This window comes from Scleropages formosus, chromosome 10 (genome assembly GCF_900964775.1).
Source record: "Scleropages formosus chromosome 10, fSclFor1.1, whole genome shotgun sequence".
Lineage (NCBI taxonomy): Eukaryota > Metazoa > Chordata > Actinopteri > Osteoglossiformes > Osteoglossidae > Scleropages > Scleropages formosus.
In genome coordinates, this window is record NC_041815.1 from 8025443 (window position 1) to 8043863 (window position 18421).

An 18421-nucleotide genomic window follows, 5' to 3' on the forward strand; every position below is an offset into this window, starting at 1 on the left:
ACTGAGAAAGACCCCTTTGTATCTCCCCTCTTTTCAGCAGGGCCGGAGCAATGGTACTCACACAACACACACAGATATGGGGACGGACACACAACGAGGATCAGGGGAGGGGGTCCAGGACAGGCAAGGGGAGGCACTCAACAAAGGCTGCTGAGTTACAAGAGTGGGGCATTTTTTTCCCCGTGCATTCGCAAAAGACAGAAGGGCAGTGTCTAACTAGTGATGGGGAGTCAGGCAATGAGAGGGGTCTATGATGAGATCGGGTTAAGGCCGCATTTATTGGCTTGTCTTGCAGAAACCACAGAACTGGTTCACCTGGTTACTCATGGACGCAGGTGCAGAAAGTTCAGCAGCTGGGTGTGTTCCTCCTTCACAGGGCTGTCGCAGGAGGGGGTAATAGAGGCCAAGATTCTAGTGGCCCTCACCTGTAGAGGTGGATTATTTAATTATACAGGCACCCCTCTACTTACGTAAATTTGATTTCCGGAAATCCGGATTTACGTAAAAAATTCCCGGCATACCCATTATTTATGGATAGCGCTTACACAAAACATCTGAAATACGTTAAGCGCAAGTCGGCGTAGCCAGACAAGGCAGAAAGCAGCACCTTTCCAGTTCTCGCGTGTTTTGAGCCATGAATGCACCTCCTGGCATTAGTGTAGTGCTTCTTTTGCATATTTTTTAACCTTTTCATTATGCACAATGCCTGGTGGTAAACGTGCACTTGAAGGGAAACGAGAACCGTCTCGCAAACATACAGCGATCGATTTGGAGGTGAAACTGAAAACAATAAGAAAGTACTCGAGAATTATACTGTGGAATTTTTTCATATCCCTGTTTGCAACAAATGCCTTGGCTAGGGTAGGGTTGCGTCGGGTAGCCTATGTTGAATGGTGGGGGAGGAGGGGGTATCTGACATATGTAACTTTTGACTTATGTAAAGGGTTGAAGAACAGTCTATTTGCATAAGTTGAGGGGTGTCTGTATAGCAGTGATTTTCTTCAAAGGGGGCCTGAGCAATATTTGGACCTGGGGAGGGAATATTATGAGTGGGACCCAGAATTCCCAGATATATCCCTGCCCCTCCATGTAAACACTGAGAATGAGGAGTTGGGCTAAGAGCCCTGATATGGAAAGAGGCTTGGAAAGAACTGGGCCATCAGATCTTCTCTATGGGTGACCTGTGTTTTCTGAACAGCGTCCAGTCTCCCAAAAGATGTTTTTTGTAAGTTCTCCGTTTTACATTTATTGTGATGTGAGGATCTTTGTGGTAAATTCAGGTCACCTCATGTTATAAAAACCACAGTTCATAAATGGCTCCCTGAGAACACCCCGTTTTGTCTCTGGATCTTATTTCACACAGGTAGTGGGACTCGAACAAAGGAGAAAAAGCAAGCAGAAAAAAACTTATGTTTGAAATGTGATACTTTTTCCTTATGAGCCATCCAGTTACAAGGCACTGTCGCCCTCCAGTGGTAGATTTGTGGTACTGCAATGTAACATCTCACACACACACACACACACACACACACACATTTTCAGAACCGCTCGTCCCATACAGGGTCACGGGGCACCGGAACCTACCCGGCAACACAGGGCGTAAGGCCGGAGGGGGAGGGGACGCACCCAGGACGGGACGCCAGTCCGTCGCAAGGCACCCCAAGCGTGGACTCAAACCCCAGACCCACTGGAGAGCAGGACCCGGTCCAACCCACCGTGCCACCGCACCCCTGACGCATTACGTCACTGTTTAATATATTTACATTTATATTTTTTCATTTAGCTGACGCTTTTCTCCAAAGGTGACTTACGATGTTAAGGTACTTACAACTATTTACCCATTTATACAGCTGGGTAATTTTACTGGAGTCATTTAGGGTAAGTATCTTGCTCAAGGGTACTACAGCTGCAGGTGTAGTACTGTATATTATATATAGACTGTATTTGTTATTAATTTGTTATTTATTTATGTACTCTAGACGCCTAACACATGCTTCCAAGTCCGTCTCAGTTGTAGAAAAGTTGCCTCACCATCATGTTTGCTATGTCCAAAGAGAGGGACACTGGAGAACATCCTCATCAGCTGCACAAGAGTGCTACGTGAGGGGTGCTACTGTTCTGTACATGTACTGTGGATGAGTCTATTTGTGTGGGGATTACACACAGTAGGACCTGCTGGCTGGGAAGGCAGGGTCTAACATTTATCAGGAAGGGGGTAAGATTAAAACCACCACTCAGAAGTGGTTTTGGTTATGGCGTGTGGGGGGCGAAGTGGGTTTGGCTGGGGCCTGCTCTGTGGTGAGTCTGGGGTTCAAGTCCTGATTGGGGTGTCTTGTGATGGACTGGCATCCCATCCTGGATGTGTCCTCTCCAGTCTTGTGCCCTGTATTGCTGGGTTAGGCTCCGGTTTGCCACAATCTCGCTTGGGACAAGCATTTCAGACAGTGTGTGGTGACGTGTGACTACCAGTTGACTGCAAGGCAACTGAGATTTCTAGCCTCCGTCACTAAGACCAGACCTTTTGCTCATATCTGAAGCTTCTAGACAGGTTGTCTTCCTGGTGCTTTCAGTGCCTTGTGAAAACTGCAAGGAGGATGCTAATGAAGATGAAGTATGAAGAGCTGGTGGAAAAGTGCCACTTGAAAGGATGGATGATAACCTGTTAGACCATTGAAGTAGGGTTTATGCTCTGTTGAGTATCACAGTTGGGGTCAGACATGGAAGGCAATAAAAGCCGTCACTGAGACTGCAGATGAAGCCTCATAGAAGGCTGTGAATCAGAAGACATGTGCAAGGAGTTCAAGGTAGTGCTACTTGAACACAGGCTGGGGTCTGGTCACCTCTGGTCAGGTTGCCTGGACAAAGGTGTCTGATGTGGAAACATCCAAAAACCCAATAACCCCAGATTAGATCACTGGTGACAGGTGCGGGTGTTTTTCGAGATGTGTGTGATAAATGTTTTTAATATACTAAAGGCACAATTCCTTTGTATGATCTAAAACATGTTGAATAAGTAATATAGGAATCACTGTCAGAAAATGCATAGGCAGGTTTTCAGAAACTAAAAAGTAATGATTGCCGAAAGTAATCTGTCGTTAATCCCGCGTCCAGAAAGCGACATTTCATTTTTTGACACAGGGCCTGTACTCAGTCCACAGGCTGACAGTGGAGCGAGAGAGAGAAATTAAATGAAGGAAAGTGGTGTTTATGTGTACAGAGGTGGGGGCCGCGGTGAGGGATTTGACATCTGGTCAGTTTAGTGTTTAAAATCCCGACAGAGAACCTTCTAGGGTTTTTTTTTTTAAAAAATTTATAATCACAATTACTAGGATGGGAGCTCCTCCACTGGTGTCACATGGACATCCAGCCCTCTGCTTTGCTGAGAATGACAGCTCCAATCCCATCCATTGCCTGAGGACCCAGTCAGAGAGTTTAAGAGGGAAGACCAGGCTGAACAGGGATCATTCCTCACACACGCTGGATTCAAAGTGGTCCTGTCATTCTCACCGTGTCCTTAACGGAGACTGAGAAACACCATGAGCTTCAAAGGAATACACCGTGGATTCCTCAGGAAATATGGTAAGACATCCCACCCTCCTGTTTCTTATTCCGTTTAGTATTATTATTTCTTTCAATTATCCGCATTTTGGTTAAGAGTAACATATAGGTGATACTCTATGTGGCAAAGCATTTGAAAAAAAAGCTCCATACAGTAATCACAAATCTAAAGTAGTGTGCCGTAAAGTCTTTTTTTCAATTTTTAAGGCTCCTGAAGGAGGGTTGCATGGAATCTTGTAGGAAAAATGTCTAAAGGACCCATTTCAGTGCTGAATATGAGCTGCAATACCTGTAGATCCACTCACTGTTCAGCCAGTACACGGTTCAGTTGTTTACCACAATGGTTACCAAATCAGTTTGTGCCCCAAAGATAAGTAAAGTAGCATGAATTATTCATTTCAGTTGGTGGTTTTGTCTCCACAATAAGCTCTGCTACTATGATTTTGTGGCAACCTTCTTTACAGAAAATATCCCCTTTCATCCATGATTTGACCCAGATAGCATTTTTATTTATTTATTTTTTTTTTAAATTTTGTATCTCGGCCAGCTGACTTGTGCGCTGCTGTTTTGATCCACCAGGAGGATTCGTGTTCAAACAGTGGAAGGAGCGGTACCTTGTCCTTACTGCTGAGGGCAACCTGCTGGTGTGTCGAGATGCAGATTCCCCCCCAGACCAGGTGGTGTCGCTGCAGAAGGACTGTGAGGTCATCGCAGAGGGCAGGGAGATCTTGGATCTGCCCCGGCTGCCCCTGGGAGGCCGCAGAGACTGTTGCCTGGCGGTAATAATGACCCAGGACAAGTTCCTGCTGTTGCTGGCTGAAAATGCCAATGACTGCAGGTGAAGGCTGGTGGGCACCAGGGGGCTTAATATGCTGCCTAGAAACTCACATTAGGGGCATGCTGTTCAGCTTTACATATGACTCTTGTCCAGTTCCACTTATACTGCTTTAGCCCTGACCTAAATTTTCCTCATGCCAGGAACTGATTCCAAAGCTCTTAATGCTGTTTTTAATCCCTCTCCAGTCAGTGGCTGCACATGCTGAGGAAAGTGAGAGAAGTAAGGATTTTTAGTTTGATCTACATTTCATTCACTGGGTCCACCACCAATGCCAGTACCAGACTGACGAAAGTGCATTATTATGCCTTTATTCAGAGTGTTTCTTCCCCCGCGTACCCGTGGAAACGACAAAAGAGCCCGACACCTTGCATCACTGACAGGGACCCCTTCCCCGAACCCACTGACAAAGAACCAGTAGCATCAAAGATCAGTGATGTGGGCCCCCCAGCCCTCCTGCTCAATGACCAAGACAACCCTGCCAGCCGAAACACCTTTAACAGGGCCAAAGGTAAGATCAGTGATGAATAATCATATCTATAGGATTATCACAGGCTGCCGATGTTATAAAATGCAGCTCCGTGTAGGTCTGTTCACCTTTTGTAACTGGTGTCTTTTTACTTTTTCAGTGATTATTCGCCAGTGATTCATTAACAGTAGTAGTGTCTGCATGCATCTACATACCTTTGATTTTATTTACTCCTGTCCACAATTTGCTATGCTCCTTTTTTTCTTCCCCCCCCCTCCCAGCAGCTAAAATGTCCCAGCGGCCAGTGAGGAGTGGAACGCTGGGGCTCCCGCAACGATCACCTGATTGTCTTCGCCATGGCAACAGCAGCGATGCCCGGGCAGTGAGAGCAGTATGCCTGCTGATGGGTGGAGCTGCTGCTACCTCTGCCCTGGGCTACCTGGGCACTATCTCTCCCACCCCACACACCACCAACACAGCAGACTTGACCGCAGCTGGAGACCTCTCAGGACTGGGATCAGCGGGAGCACACCACACCTGCAGCCAGGCCGCTGACACCCCAAATTTCCACAGCTTTGACTTTGAGGGTGACTCTGACTTTGACGCATTTGATTGTGGGGGATTTGCCTTCTAAAGCATATCTTGATATATTAACTTCTTATCAGAAGCAAAATGCAACCCTCTTAAATACAGCTGTGCTTTCATAGCTTAGATATGATTTATAGAATAAAAGTTGCCGTCACCAAGAATGTTTTTGTGTGCTCTTTGTGGCTCGAGTGCATGGCCTATTCATTCTCTGTGACTGAGCAGGTTCTTGAAGCAAATCTCATTACAAGAGACATCTTTTTTTTTTTCAATTCTGAAGGTATTTCAGTGTACTGACTCAGGTCATTTGCATTTATTCATTTAGCTGACACTTTTCTCCAACGCTAATTACAATGTTCAGGTTACAATTAATGACCCATTGATATAGCTGGGTCATTTTACTGGAACAATGTAGAGTAAGTATGTTACTCAAGGGTACTTCAGGCAGAGACAGGGATCCAACCTCCAACAGTTGGATATAAAGGCAGCAGCACTAACCTCTACGCTACCAGCCGTTCCCTTAGCAGGTAAACATGTATAGAGGAAGCACAGATAAATTCTTTTTTTTGCCTGGGGGTGTCCCAAAAGCCATAGATGGCGCCCGAAGTTTGGGTCGGCCTGGCACTTGGCCCCGACCACTGCCCAAATCACAACGCACCGGCCTCTTATGTCCTCTCCGGCAGGTGGTGAGCCCACCGAAGAGCGGCTCCATGTCTTGGCTTCGGGCTAAGCCCGGCCAGGCCCTGTGGGCATAGACCTGGCCACCAGGTGCTCGCGTGCGAGCCCCCCCCACCAGGCCTGGCTCCAGGGTGGGGCCCTGGTGACCCCATACCGGGCAGGGTGAACGAGATCCTTGATTTAATAGTCATAAGGGGATTTTGAACCGCGCTTTGTCTCGTATGTCACCCAGGACCTGTTTGCCTTGGGAGACCCTACCAGGGGCATATAGCCCCAGGCAACATAGCTCCTGAGATCATTCAGGCACTCAAACCCCTCCACCACGTTAAGGTGGTGGTTCGCGGTGGAGTAGTTGCTGAGGTAGTCAAAAAACTCCTTGGTGGCAAGGCTCCGGGGGTGGATGAGATCCGCCCCGAGTTTCTCAAGTCTCTGGATGTTGTGGGGCTGTCTTGGCTGACACGCCTCTGCAGCATCGCGTGGAGTTCGGGGACGGTGCCTCTGGACTGGCAGACCGGGGTGGTGGTCCCTCTTTTTAAGAAGGGGGACCGGAGATTGTGTTCCAACTATAGGGGGATCACACTCCTTAGCCTCCCTGGGAAAGTCTATGCCGGGGTACTGGAGAGGAGAATCTGACCCATAGTCGAACCTCGGATCCAGGAGGAGCAATGCGGTTTTCACCCTGGCTGTGGAACACTGGACCAGCTCTATACCCTCACTAGGGTGTTGGAGGGTTCATGGGAGTTTGCCCAACCAGTCCATCTGTGTTTTGCGGACCTGGAGAAGGCATTCGACCGTGTCCCTCGTGGCATCCTGTGGGAGGCACTTCGGGATTATGGGGTTCGGGGCTCGCTGCTACGGGCTATTCGTTCCCTGTATGACCGGAGCAGGAGCTTGGTTCGCATTGCCGGCAGTAAGTCAGACCTGTTCCCGGTGCATGTTGGACTCCGCCAGGGCTGCCATTTGTCACCGATTCTGTTCATTATCTTTATGGACAGAATTTCTAGGCGCAGCCACGGAACGGAGGGTGTCTGTTTTGGTGGCCTCAGGATCTCGTCTCTGCTTTTTGCGGACGATGTGGTCCTGTTGGCTTCATCAAATCAAGACTTACGGTGTGCACTGGGGAGGTTTGCAGTCGAGTGCGAAGTGGCAGGGATGAGGATCAGCACCTCCAAATCCGAGGCCATGGTTCTCAGTCGGAAAAAGGTGGATTGCCCCCTCCGGGTTAGGGGGGAGTTGCTCCCTCAAGTGGAGGAGTTTAAGTATCTCGGGGTCTTGTTCACGAGTGAGGGAAAAATGGAGCGGCAGGTCGACAGACGGATCGGTGCGGCGTCCGCAGTAATGCGGTCATTGTACCGGTCTGTTGTGGTGAAGAGGGAGCTGAGTCGTAAGGCGAAGCTCTCAATTTACCGGTCAATCTACGTTCGTACCCTCACCTATGGTCATGAGCTCTGGATCATGACCGAAAGAATGAGATCGCGGATACAAGCGGCAGAAATGAGTTTCCTCCGCAGAGTGGCTGGGCGCACCTTTAGGGATAGGGTGAGGAGCTCAGTCACCCGGGAGGAGCTCCGAGTAGAGCCGCTGCTCCTCCACATCGAGAGGAGTCAGTTGAGGTGGCTCGGGCATCTGTTCCGGATGCCTCCTGGACGCCTCCCTGGGGAGGTGTTCCGGGCATGTCCCACAGGGAGGAGGCCTCGGGGCAGACCCAGGACACGTTGGAGAGACTACGTCTCCCAGCTGGCCTGGGAACTCCTTGGGGTTCCCCCAGAGGAGCTGGAGGAGGTGTGCGGGGAGAGGGAAGTCTGGGGGGCTCTGATTGGACTACTGCCCCCGCGACCCGGTCTCGGAGAAGCGGAGTAAGATGGATGGATGGCCTGGGGGTGTCAGTGCTCCTCTGTTCACACTGAATATTGATAATTTTTTTATTCAGACATATCAGCAGCTGAGTGTCATGAAGTCCAGATGTGGGAGCTCTCTAATCTGACCAGATTAAACGTGTTGTCGCCGTTTCAAAAGAGTCGAGTGTGGTCGTACAGATTTGACCCAGACAAGCAGTAACTCGTGCAGTCAATTTTATATTCAAGGAATGTCCTGGACTGACTTACTTAAGACAAAAAAAGACAAAAATAACTGCTAAAACTATAACGTACTGCACTGGCTTTAAACCAATTTTTGTTTCTCATTATTTAAATTTATTTGAAACATTAAATTATACCAGAGAAAATCATGCTGACATGTTGCTAGGAAATATGCAAAAGATATTTAAAACATTCTAGAGCTAAGATATCAAACTATAAAAATCAATACAATAAAACTTGTTTTCTGCCCAATGCTTTACTGTGTGGGGGTGCGGTGGTGCTGTAGGCTTGGCTGGGTCCTGCTGTCTGGTGGGTCTGGGGTTCGAGTTCTGCTTGGGGTGCCTTGCGACAGACTGGTTTCCTGCCCTGGGTGTGACCCCTCCTCCTCCAATCCAATCTTGCGCCCTGTGCTGCTGAGTTAGGCTCCGGATTGCTGCGACCCCGCTCAGCACAGGCAGTTTCAGATGGTGTGTGTGTGTGTGTGTGTGTGTGTGTGTGTGTGTGTGTGTAACTTTACTGGGTAAAAAAATAACTCATCCCTAGTAAAAATGGTGATGCATACAGTTTTACATTTTATTCATTTATCTGGTGCTTTTCTCCAAAGCAACTTGCACTGTTAAGCAACTTTACAATTATTTACCCATTTATAAAGCTACATCATTTTATTGGAGCAATTTTTATGGTAAGTTCCTTGGTCAAGGATACTACAGCCCGAAGGTGAGATTCAAACCTGTGACCTTTGGGTCCAAAAGCAGCAGCAGCAGCAGCAGCAGCTGTAACTACTAGGTTACCAACCTGACATAACAGGTCTCTATTATGACTTTTGATGTCACATGCAAAAACACAAATACAGAGAAAGATGTATTCCAGGATAAAATTATAATGGTCTTCATTATACTTCAAGAACACACACACACTGTCTGAAACTACTTGTCCCAAGCAAGGTCGCTGCCAGGCAGAGCGTAACCAAGCAACACAGGGCACAAGGCTTTGGGGTGGCGAGGACACACCCAAGACGTGACACCAGTCCATCACAAGGCACCCTAAGCAGGACTCAAACCCCAGACCCACCGGAAAGCAGAACTCGGTCAAACCTGCCACACCACCATACCACTACACCCCGCTATGGATAAATAGAGCTTTTTTTGTGGTTCTTTTACAAGCTAAAATGTCGGCAGGTAGCTTCTTTTTTATGATTCAAAAGAGTATACAGTTCCATCATTTATTTTTTTGGCATTCTGAACAATCATTGTAAAGCAAATTGCTGTTTTCTGTACAGTTCACATCGGAACACACTACCATTATTCTCTTCGTCATCTAGAATTGCCTTTCTACTCTGCAGGGAAAATCTATTTTCTAAATCTGTTTGATCTAGGGATCAAACATAGCGGGAATCTCCTTGGTATTTTAACCCAGCACACGTCCTGGATCACAATGGCAACTTCAAGAAGAGCCCAGCTTTCATGGCCTTCTTTACAGGTACATATCAAGGGTGTAGCTCTCCTAGCCTAGTGCGCAGTGATCCCAGAATAAGATCTTAACATCTGTGATCACGATAAGGGTGACTGTTTTGTGCGCATGTGTGTGTGTGTGAGATGGCTTATGGAATGGAATCAGTTAGATAGTAGGAATTATGTAGACAGACATGAGTTGTGCAAGATTCCTTTTTTGGTAGGTTGGCTATGCAATTCAACTCTCCCCTAGTGAAGGTGGCACTATATGTACAAGAGGCCACAGGTCACCCGGCACAGAGTTGAGAGGAAAAAAAAAAGAGTACAGGTAAACGACCATAGTAATCAAGAAGATCTAATAGTAGGACTTTGTGGTGATGTCGAGAGAGTAATGGAGGTCTGTCACTCAGAGAAAAGGCTCTGCCAAATGAATAAACGCAATGTAAATGCAAGTACGTACTGTGCAATAATTATTATCACTAATATGACCAAGTGCGGCAGTGTGAGAATGATTTTGCTTGTAAAGTCTTTAGTTTGACGTTTTAGCGATTCTTGGGTGTACCTTTGTTTCTCCATTAGAAATAAGCCCATTGAAGGGGACTGGGGGACATGAAAAAGCTCCAATAAACCCCACAAACACCCCCGTGTTTACTTCCCATACAGCACCGCCTGCAGCACTACTACGCGTGAAGAAACACCTCCCGCAGTAGTTTGCTGCGAGTGATCATTGCGCGGCCCAAAGTAGTTCCTTGATCAGCGACTCTGTAAAGACGCGCGAATTGATTTTCCTCAACGTGATAAGTCCACAAGTCCAAAGTGCGGAGCAATAAGTTCCGGTCTACATGACAGCTATTTTTGGAGGGAAACCAAGATTTACATAAGATGGGAAGTGCAAAATCAAAATTACAAAAAAAACGGTAAGGACGACAACTGGGTTGCGATTTAGTAACATGATTTAGTAAAACATGCACAACTTTCATTTCAAAAATGTGAAGAAAAATTTAAAAGGTCAACATTTCGACATTCTTAACGAGGGTAACGGAAAAAGCATACTTTTAAAATAACTCCTCTTGAGAAGGAAATTCTCTAAGAAAAATTGGCATAATTATTTTTTGTTTATGTTATCACGTCACGAGATGAAAACAGCACATACATACAACAATACGTTAAAACAAAGGCAAAAAGCTGCAATATTTCACATGTGAAGAAAGGGAAAAATGTGATTTTTATACGGTGAACAGTTATGAGTTATTGTGAATTTGAGAAACTTTGGTGTTACTGCAGTAATTGCCGTGCTTACACAGCACAAGTTACATATGAGGAGTCACGTGACTCACCCCTGAAATCTCCTCCCTTCTCTGCAGGCAGAGACACATAAACAGTGGAGAAGACAGAGGGCTGAAGAGAGAAGGGCTTTTGGAAGAGACAGAGAGGCAGTAAGCAAGACGTCTGTCTGTCCATGCTGGTGTAGAGAGGTGCAATGGAGATCTCCAGCACACTGGTCCTAGCAGGACTTGTTTCGGTTCTGCTGCTCTATTTCAGCTGGAGAGGAGGGAGAAGAAATGTTCGTCTGCCCCCAGGTCCAAAACCTTTACCCCTTCTGGGGAATTTGTTGCAGATGGAAAAGAGAGCTCCTATCAAGAGCTTCGTTAAGGTGAGACATGCAGAGTGGCCTCTGAGTAGTTAATTCAGGTTAATGCAGGTTTCATTTCTGGAAGATCTTGAGTACTCCAAGCTTCTGTCGCACTCTGGGGTTCCATCTGGTCTATTGTTTAACTATAAATTACCCAAATGCTCCCAGTGTCATTAACCTGTTTCCTTAGTACCAACAAAAGAACAAAAAGTATTATTTGTGGACAGTGGTGCATATCCCACACATTATGATTAACAGTTTCTTTTATCAAGTTTTACATTGTTGTCCTCAGTTTTCAAGAATGATTCGCTTACTTATTCGATATTGCGCAACTTGCGCTGTGTGTTTCAGTGCAAGTTTATTGTATGCTTTCATATTTTGTACATTCAAGGAGGGACTAAGAATCTATCTTTCAGACCCACTTCTTACCTGATCTCCTAACTGCTGTATACACTTGCATCACATCATCTGTCATGATCAACTTTGTATTTCCTATCAGATCTGTAGGCAGTAGCATGTGTAACATGTGCCAGGAAAAAATGTTGGCATCGGATAGAATCTGGGCTGTGCTTCAACAATCGCATGTCCGCATCTAAACCTCAGTCTGCTGTGAAGTGCACTGTTGTTTCCTTCGGGTTGTAGGTCACTTCGGAGGAAAGTATTTGCTAAATGAATAAATGTTCTGTAAATATAAATGTATGTAACCAATATCCTGAGTTAGTGGAATATTAGTCGATCAAATGATTGTGCGTGTTCTTCTGTGTAAAAATCATTGTTCTTTCTGTGTTGTTGCTCATTCTGGTCTGCACCTGTGTATAACCCCTTTCTCTTCAGTTCAGTAAGATATATGGCCCAGTGGTCACTGTGTACATTGGACCTCAACGAGCTGTGATTTTGGTGGGTTATAAAACGGTGAAGGAGGCCTTGTGTGACCAATCAGATGATTTTGCTGACCGAGCTCCTATTCCATTCATGTGTAAAGTTGTGAGAGGCTATGGTAAGAAGTGTTCACATTTACATATTTAAACTTTTAATGTATACTCCTCATTCCTGCTGTAGAACCCTTGAACAGGATACTTACCCTGAATTCCTCCAGTAAAAATTATGCTACTCTATAGATGGACAAGTCATTGTAAGTAGTTTAGTGCACAAACTTAACATTGCAAGTTGCCTTGGATCGGCAAAATGGTGATTATTAATAATGGTGATGAATAATAGTGATGGAATTGCTGTATTAAACTGTAAGCCTTTTTGTTTTCATCTCTCAATACATTCCTTCTGTTTCTTGACTCCAATAGGTTTAGTTGCCAGTAATGGAGAACGCTGGCGGCAGCTGAGACGATTCACATTGAGCACACTCAGAGACTTCGGTATGGGACGCAAGACCATGGAGGAGTGGATTCTAGAGGAGAGCAAATACTTGATTGACAGCTTGTCCAATACAGACTGTGAGTATGATGTGAGGGGTTGGCTCTCTGCGTTTCTAGGAGGAGGTGGATTGATGTTCTGTGAGTCTAGAAGGAGGTACAAATATGAAGGAGCAAACCAGAGTTAGAACAAACTGGTAGTTAAATTGATTAATTGGACAAAAGTTGAAAACATTACAGTAGTGAAGTAGATTGTTTTGTGCAGTTCAGGGTTTAGTTTTTCATGGTGAGTTCCAGTGTTACAATATGTATTCTCCTCTCACTCCAACACAACCACCAGCATCTCCTTGTGACCCCACCTACATCTTGGGTCGAGCTGTGTCCAATGTGATCTGCTCCCTCGTCTTTGGCCAACGATTTGAGTACCAGGACAACAGATTCCTGCGCCTTCTCCAAATTCTCAATGCAGCACTACGTTTTGGCAGCAGTCCCTTGGGTTCGGTATGAATTAAAGAAGATAAAAAATCTTTCCAATCTGTCTTTTCATCTGTTTGTCTGCTGTGCATAAATTATATTTATGTACTGCTGTATTACACTTTTCAGTAACATTTCCAATGTGTTACCTTCCAACCACAGCTGTACAATACCTTTCCCAGACTGATGGACCACCTGCCTGGGCATCACCATAAAATTTTTGCTGAAGTAGATGAGCTTAACGCTTTCATCATCGAGAAAATCCACCAGCATGAAGAGACCCTGAGCCCTCATTCACCCCGAGACTTCATTGACTGCTTCCTTGTTAAACTCAAGCAGGTATAGAGAATTAGACTTTGTGATGTTCATCTTTTGGTGTAACAAAGAGCCTTGTGTATGGTACCACACTTGAGTCAAAGAGAAAATGGGTTGTGTTACTACATCCTATCCATCATCATGGTGCTGTCTGCAGTAATGGTCCTAACTGTATTTCACTTTTCAGGAGAAGGATAATCCATCTACTGAATTCCATTATGACAACATGGTAGCAACTGTCTTCAACCTTTTCCTGGCTGGAACTGAGACTACCAGCACAACCCTCAAATACGCCCTGATGATGCTCATCAAATACCCAGAAATACAAGGTAATGCATTTCTCAGTTGAGGATGAGAATTGTCATAGAAGTCACAACATAATTTTCAAAAACTTTGGTCCCAGTTTGATAACACACTTCTTAACACATTATAATAGCAATTGTAATTTAATTTCATACTGAGATTCAGTGCTGCATTATGTTTTGAGGTAATATTTGCACTAATTTAACTTAAACTTAATTTAAACTTTGTTCAAAATCCATAAATCCTTTACCTTTCCTTGTATTACCCATAACCAAATGAGGGAAAAGTGTGATTCAAATTATGTTAAACCTGGTAAAAAGTTGAGGACTTGCTTAAATTTTTATTAAAGCATACCTATCGTGGTGAAAATATGGATAAATTTATTTTTCAGACAAATTTCAATTAATTTAAATTAACTGGTCATTCATTTATTATGAGCTTAAGACTGTACTATATTCTTTTTTAAATCTTATAAAATGAATTGAGTCATTCCAGTAACATACACACACACACACTTGTCCCATATGGGGTCACAGGGAACCAGAGCCTACCCAGCAACACAGGGCGTAAGGCTAGAGGAGTAGGAGACACACCCAGGACAGGACACCAGTCCATCACAAAGCACGCCAAGCAGGACTCGAAGCCCAGACCCCTCAGAAAGCAGGACCCGGTCCAACCCACTGCACCACCACACCCTCCACTACACACACCACAGTTTTTCTAATATTGTGACTAAGTTGTTTTTTAAGTGAGGTTTCAGTTTAACAATGAACGCATCTCCAGTCTTCAGTTAACCCAGTCTGTGCATTATGATTTCAAGCCCTGCTGTCAACACTGTTTTTCAGCCTTGATATGCTTTTAAATGGCATTGCTAATTTTTTTTTCATTTGATGTCCTAAATTTACAGAGAAGGTCCATCTTGAGATTGACACAGTAATTGGAAAAGATTGTCAACCAACAATGGAGGATAGAAAGTCCCTCCATTTTACAGATGCTGTGATCCATGAGGTGCAGCGTTACTTGGATTTGACCCCATTCAGCGTTCCTCATTATGCTACTCGTGACATTTCTTTCAGGGGCTACACCATTCCCAAGGTACCAGATGCATTAATCTGTTTTATTCCTCCATTTTATTGTAATCCATATTCTCACTGGCAAGCAAATTCTTTTGTGTCATGAAAGTGATTCTTCTGGTCTACGCTTGTGATTTTTCTTCACCTGAACTACCTTAAAAGCATTAAAAATGTAAATACTAAGTTAGTCCAGCAGCATTCCATATTAAAATAATTTCTCATGACAGTATATTACAGCAAACGTCACCTAAAGCTGTTTTTTCTTTTTTTTTGTCCAACAGGGAACAGTTATCATTCCATTTTTGCACTCTGTGTTGAGCGATGAAACGCAGTGGGAGTCTCCTTTGACTTTTAAGCCAGGACACTTCCTGGATCACAATGGGAATTTTAAGAAGAACTCTGCTTTCATGGCCTTCTCTGGAGGTAGGTTATGTCCTCAACTTTACATATTCCAAATGCCAGTCTATGCTATAGATATTTCAGAGGAGGGCAAGGGCTGGTGGCTCAAATTTGGCTCATAGCGATCAGTTGGACGATTTTCTCCAGCTTTCCTCTGTGACTGTGTTTGGATGAGAAACATGAGTCGTATGAGCAAAGCAAATGGCACAGCGGGTAGCAGTTAATGCTTGTGCTTTACTTTGCTACCCCACTGTGATTCTGGATCTGGGATTCAATCCTGTGTAATCTGTGTGGAGTTTGTATATGCTTGCCCTGTGTGTGTGGTTTTCCTCCCACAGTCCAAAGACTTTGGTGAAAGAAGGCAATGATAAACCATTTCTGTACCCTCTTTTACCATGAAAACCATGGCAGTGGTCACCATGAGTAAAATTTGACTTGATTGCGCCCTACTTACATAAAGATAGCATTTGTTAAAACAGCAAATTGAGTGTTTTATTCTTTAGTGAACATCCTCTCTGATAGAATTAATTTCACTGAAACCAACACCTGTGCTGTGCTTTCATGAAAGGACTTGTCTGACCTGACCTCATGTGTTTTATGGTAGTAAAAAAGAATTTGCTCTGTAACATGTCAACATTTGTCAACTGTGTCAGCTGTGCATGACGCTGCTTAATCTAATTTGAAGTGCTTTTCTTTGTTCAGTTCTCCTTTGTGTTTTATCCCAGGTAAGCGGGTCTGTGCTGGGGAGTCCCTAGCAAGAATGGAACTCTTCCTTTTCCTCGTCACTTTACTGCAGCGCTTCACCTTCTCTTGTCCTGGGGGACCAGACAGCCTGGACCCTACCCCTGAATTTAGTCATCTTGGCAATGTGCCACGCCAGTACCAGCTCATCGCCACTCCTCGCTAACCACTACAGGGAGTGTGTGATAACATATCATATTGCATGCTAACACAGAGACCAAAGCATCAGTGAAGCAAGTTGTCAAAGGGATCAACAATCATATACAACTACTTGTATCTATGGCAAGAAAAATATATCAAAATGACTGTCAACTTTTTGTATTAAAAAAATGGTATTAATACCCTCGAGCAAGGTACATACCCTAAATTGCTCCAGTCAAATTACCCAGCTGTATAAATGGGTAAATAATTGCAAGTATTTTAACATTGTACGTGCTTTGGAGAAAAGCATCAGCTAATGTAAATGTATTGTTTCTGACTTTTGTCTCAAAAAATGTTGACGGAATGTTGACATGTACCATTTCTTTCCTTTAGACAAGCAGTTAACAGTAATTGAATGAGTTAGTCATAGAGGTTCAAGATCAGATTCAGTCCTTTATTTCCCTTTAACAACAAAAAAAAGTTTACAGGAATTTACCTGTAAAGATGGAAACAAAGGGAGGAATCTATATTTGTACCCACCCTTAATGGGGTGAGTACAACTTGTTCCAACTATGTCTTGATCACTTGTGCTGCCATACAATACATTTACAATTGTACCTTATATCACAAACACAACTGGGATCAGAAGTCTGTTTTTAACTAATGTCTAACCATTGTGTCAGAGTCATAAACATTTCATGCAGCTTAATCCCTTGCTTTATTTACAGGTTAGGCTGTGTTGAAATAAATAAAGATATGAATGGAAAATTCACAAAAAGACTGTCATTTATTTTATTTTCATCAAAAGCTAATAGAACGCAAGGTCTTGGAGTTCCTCGAGCTAAAAACACAGTGCAAGACAGGTTATGACATGGACTGCACACTAGTTTTATTTCAGCATGAAGCAACCTGAATGAACGTCCACAACCTACTATTCAGTGTTCTGCTTCATTCATACAAGACAGTGGTGCGATGTTTTTCTTCATGAGGCACCACAGGAGCATGAAATAAAGGAGAATGAGTTGCAATGTACTGCAGGATTGCATGAGGAGAATGTAGTGTTTCACATGAAATGCTGACCATCTGTCTCATGGTATTTTTCAATATCTGGTAATTTCCAGTTTCCAGTAAAAAGGTGGAATAATGAGCATAACCTCTTGCCTGCGTAGTTTCTCTAAAAGTCTCAGATACAGCTATTTTTTATTAAAAAAAGTGAGCTCACACCTGTCCAGCTCGAAGACAGTGCACCCTTGTCCCCCCCCCATAGAACTATTCAAGTTTCTGTTACATCTGAGTGTTTTGCTACCTTCTTATGGCAGAAGAAACACAGGCAATACCTGCTAAGCAGAAATTTTAGAAAATAAAACTGTGGATCTGTAATCACAACTTTACTACCCACACACATTGTCTGAAACCGCTTGTCCTGAGCGGGGTCATGGCAAGCCAGAGCCTAACCCAGCAACACAGGGCGAAGGGCTGGGGGGGAGGGGACACACCCAGGACAGGACACCAGTCCATCTCAAGGCACCCCAAGCGGGACTTAAACCCCAGACCCCCCAGTGAGCAGGCACAGGCCAAACCTGCTGCACCACCGCACCCCCCAGACAACTGTACTAGGAAATGTTCATATTCACAGCTTACATTTACATTTTACATTTATTCATTACATTAACATTTTTTTTTTTGCAGTTCTGAAAGTATTTCAGTGTACTGACTCAGGTCATTTGCATTTATTCATTTAGCTGACACTTTTCTCCACCGCTAATTACAATGTTCTGGTTACAGTTAATGGGTCATTGATATAGCTGGGTTATTTTACTGGAGCAATGTAGAGTAAGTATGTTACTCAAGGGTACTTCAGGCAGAGACAGGGATCCAACCTCTGACAGTTGGATCTAAAGGCAACAGCACTAACCTCTCCGCTACCAGCCGTTCCCTTAGCAGGTAAAAATGTATAGAGGAAGCACAGGTAAATTCTTATTTTTGCCTGGGGGTGTCAATGCTCCTCTGTTCACACTGAATATTGATAATTTTTTTATCCAGACATATCAGCAGCTGAGTGTCATGAAGTCCAGATGTGGGAGCTCTCTAATCCGACCAGATTAAACGTGTTGTCGCCGTTTCAAAAGAGTCGAGTGTGGTCGTACAGATTTGACCCAGACAAGCAGTAACTCGTGCAGTCAATTTTATATTCAAGGAATGTCCTGGACTGACTTACTTAAGACAAAAAAAGACAAAAATAACTGCTAAAACTATAACGTACTGCACTGGCTTTAAACCAATTTTTGTTTCTCATTATTTAAATTTGTTTGAAACATTAA

At 44.3% G+C, this 18421-nt stretch overlaps 2 protein-coding genes across 3 annotated transcripts; both read left to right on the forward strand.

Moving 5' to 3' along the window:
* The first annotated feature begins 3362 nt into the window (after nucleotides 1-3362).
* On the forward strand, nucleotides 3363-5520 carry LOC108941579 (uncharacterized). 2 transcript variants are annotated; one of them, XM_018764345.1, is made up of 5 exons: nucleotides 3363-3579; nucleotides 4138-4396; nucleotides 4582-4615; nucleotides 4712-4904; nucleotides 5144-5520. In XM_018764345.1, the coding sequence occupies exons 1-5, from the start codon at nucleotides 3537-3539 to the stop codon at nucleotides 5494-5496; spliced, it is 882 nt and encodes a 293-aa protein (XP_018619861.1). In that variant the 5' UTR covers nucleotides 3363-3536; the 3' UTR covers nucleotides 5497-5520. The 2 variants fall into 2 exon arrangements, with proteins under 2 accessions (XP_018619861.1, XP_018619868.1); XM_018764352.1 differs by having other exon boundaries at nucleotides 5147-5520.
* A 5498-nt stretch (nucleotides 5521-11018) lies between these two features.
* On the forward strand, nucleotides 11019-16302 carry LOC114911646 (cytochrome P450 2C20-like). The gene is made up of 9 exons (XM_029255609.1): nucleotides 11019-11308; nucleotides 12122-12284; nucleotides 12586-12735; nucleotides 12995-13155; nucleotides 13291-13467; nucleotides 13631-13772; nucleotides 14654-14841; nucleotides 15101-15242; nucleotides 15944-16302. The coding sequence occupies exons 1-9, from the start codon at nucleotides 11135-11137 to the stop codon at nucleotides 16123-16125; spliced, it is 1479 nt and encodes a 492-aa protein (XP_029111442.1). The 5' UTR covers nucleotides 11019-11134; the 3' UTR covers nucleotides 16126-16302.
* Nucleotides 16303-18421: the final 2119 nt, after the last annotated feature.

Excerpts from the sequence above, each read along its gene's own strand:
- LOC114911646 (XM_029255609.1), top strand. The coding sequence starts at position 11,135 with ATGGAGATCTCCAGCACACTGGTCCTAGCAGGACTTGTTTCGGTTCTG. Across the intron at positions 12,285-12,585 it reads TAAAGTTGTGAGAGGCTATG|GTTTAGTTGCCAGTAATGGA; the intron begins GTAAGAAGTGTT and ends TGACTCCAATAG. Across the intron at positions 15,243-15,943 it reads TTTCATGGCCTTCTCTGGAG|GTAAGCGGGTCTGTGCTGGG; the intron begins GTAGGTTATGTC and ends GTTTTATCCCAG.
- LOC108941579 (XM_018764345.1), top strand. The coding sequence starts at position 3,537 with ATGAGCTTCAAAGGAATACACCGTGGATTCCTCAGGAAATATG. Across the intron at positions 4,397-4,581 it reads GAAAATGCCAATGACTGCAG|TCAGTGGCTGCACATGCTGA; the intron begins GTGAAGGCTGGT and ends ATCCCTCTCCAG. Across the intron at positions 4,616-4,711 it reads TGCTGAGGAAAGTGAGAGAA|AGTGTTTCTTCCCCCGCGTA; the intron begins GTAAGGATTTTT and ends GCCTTTATTCAG.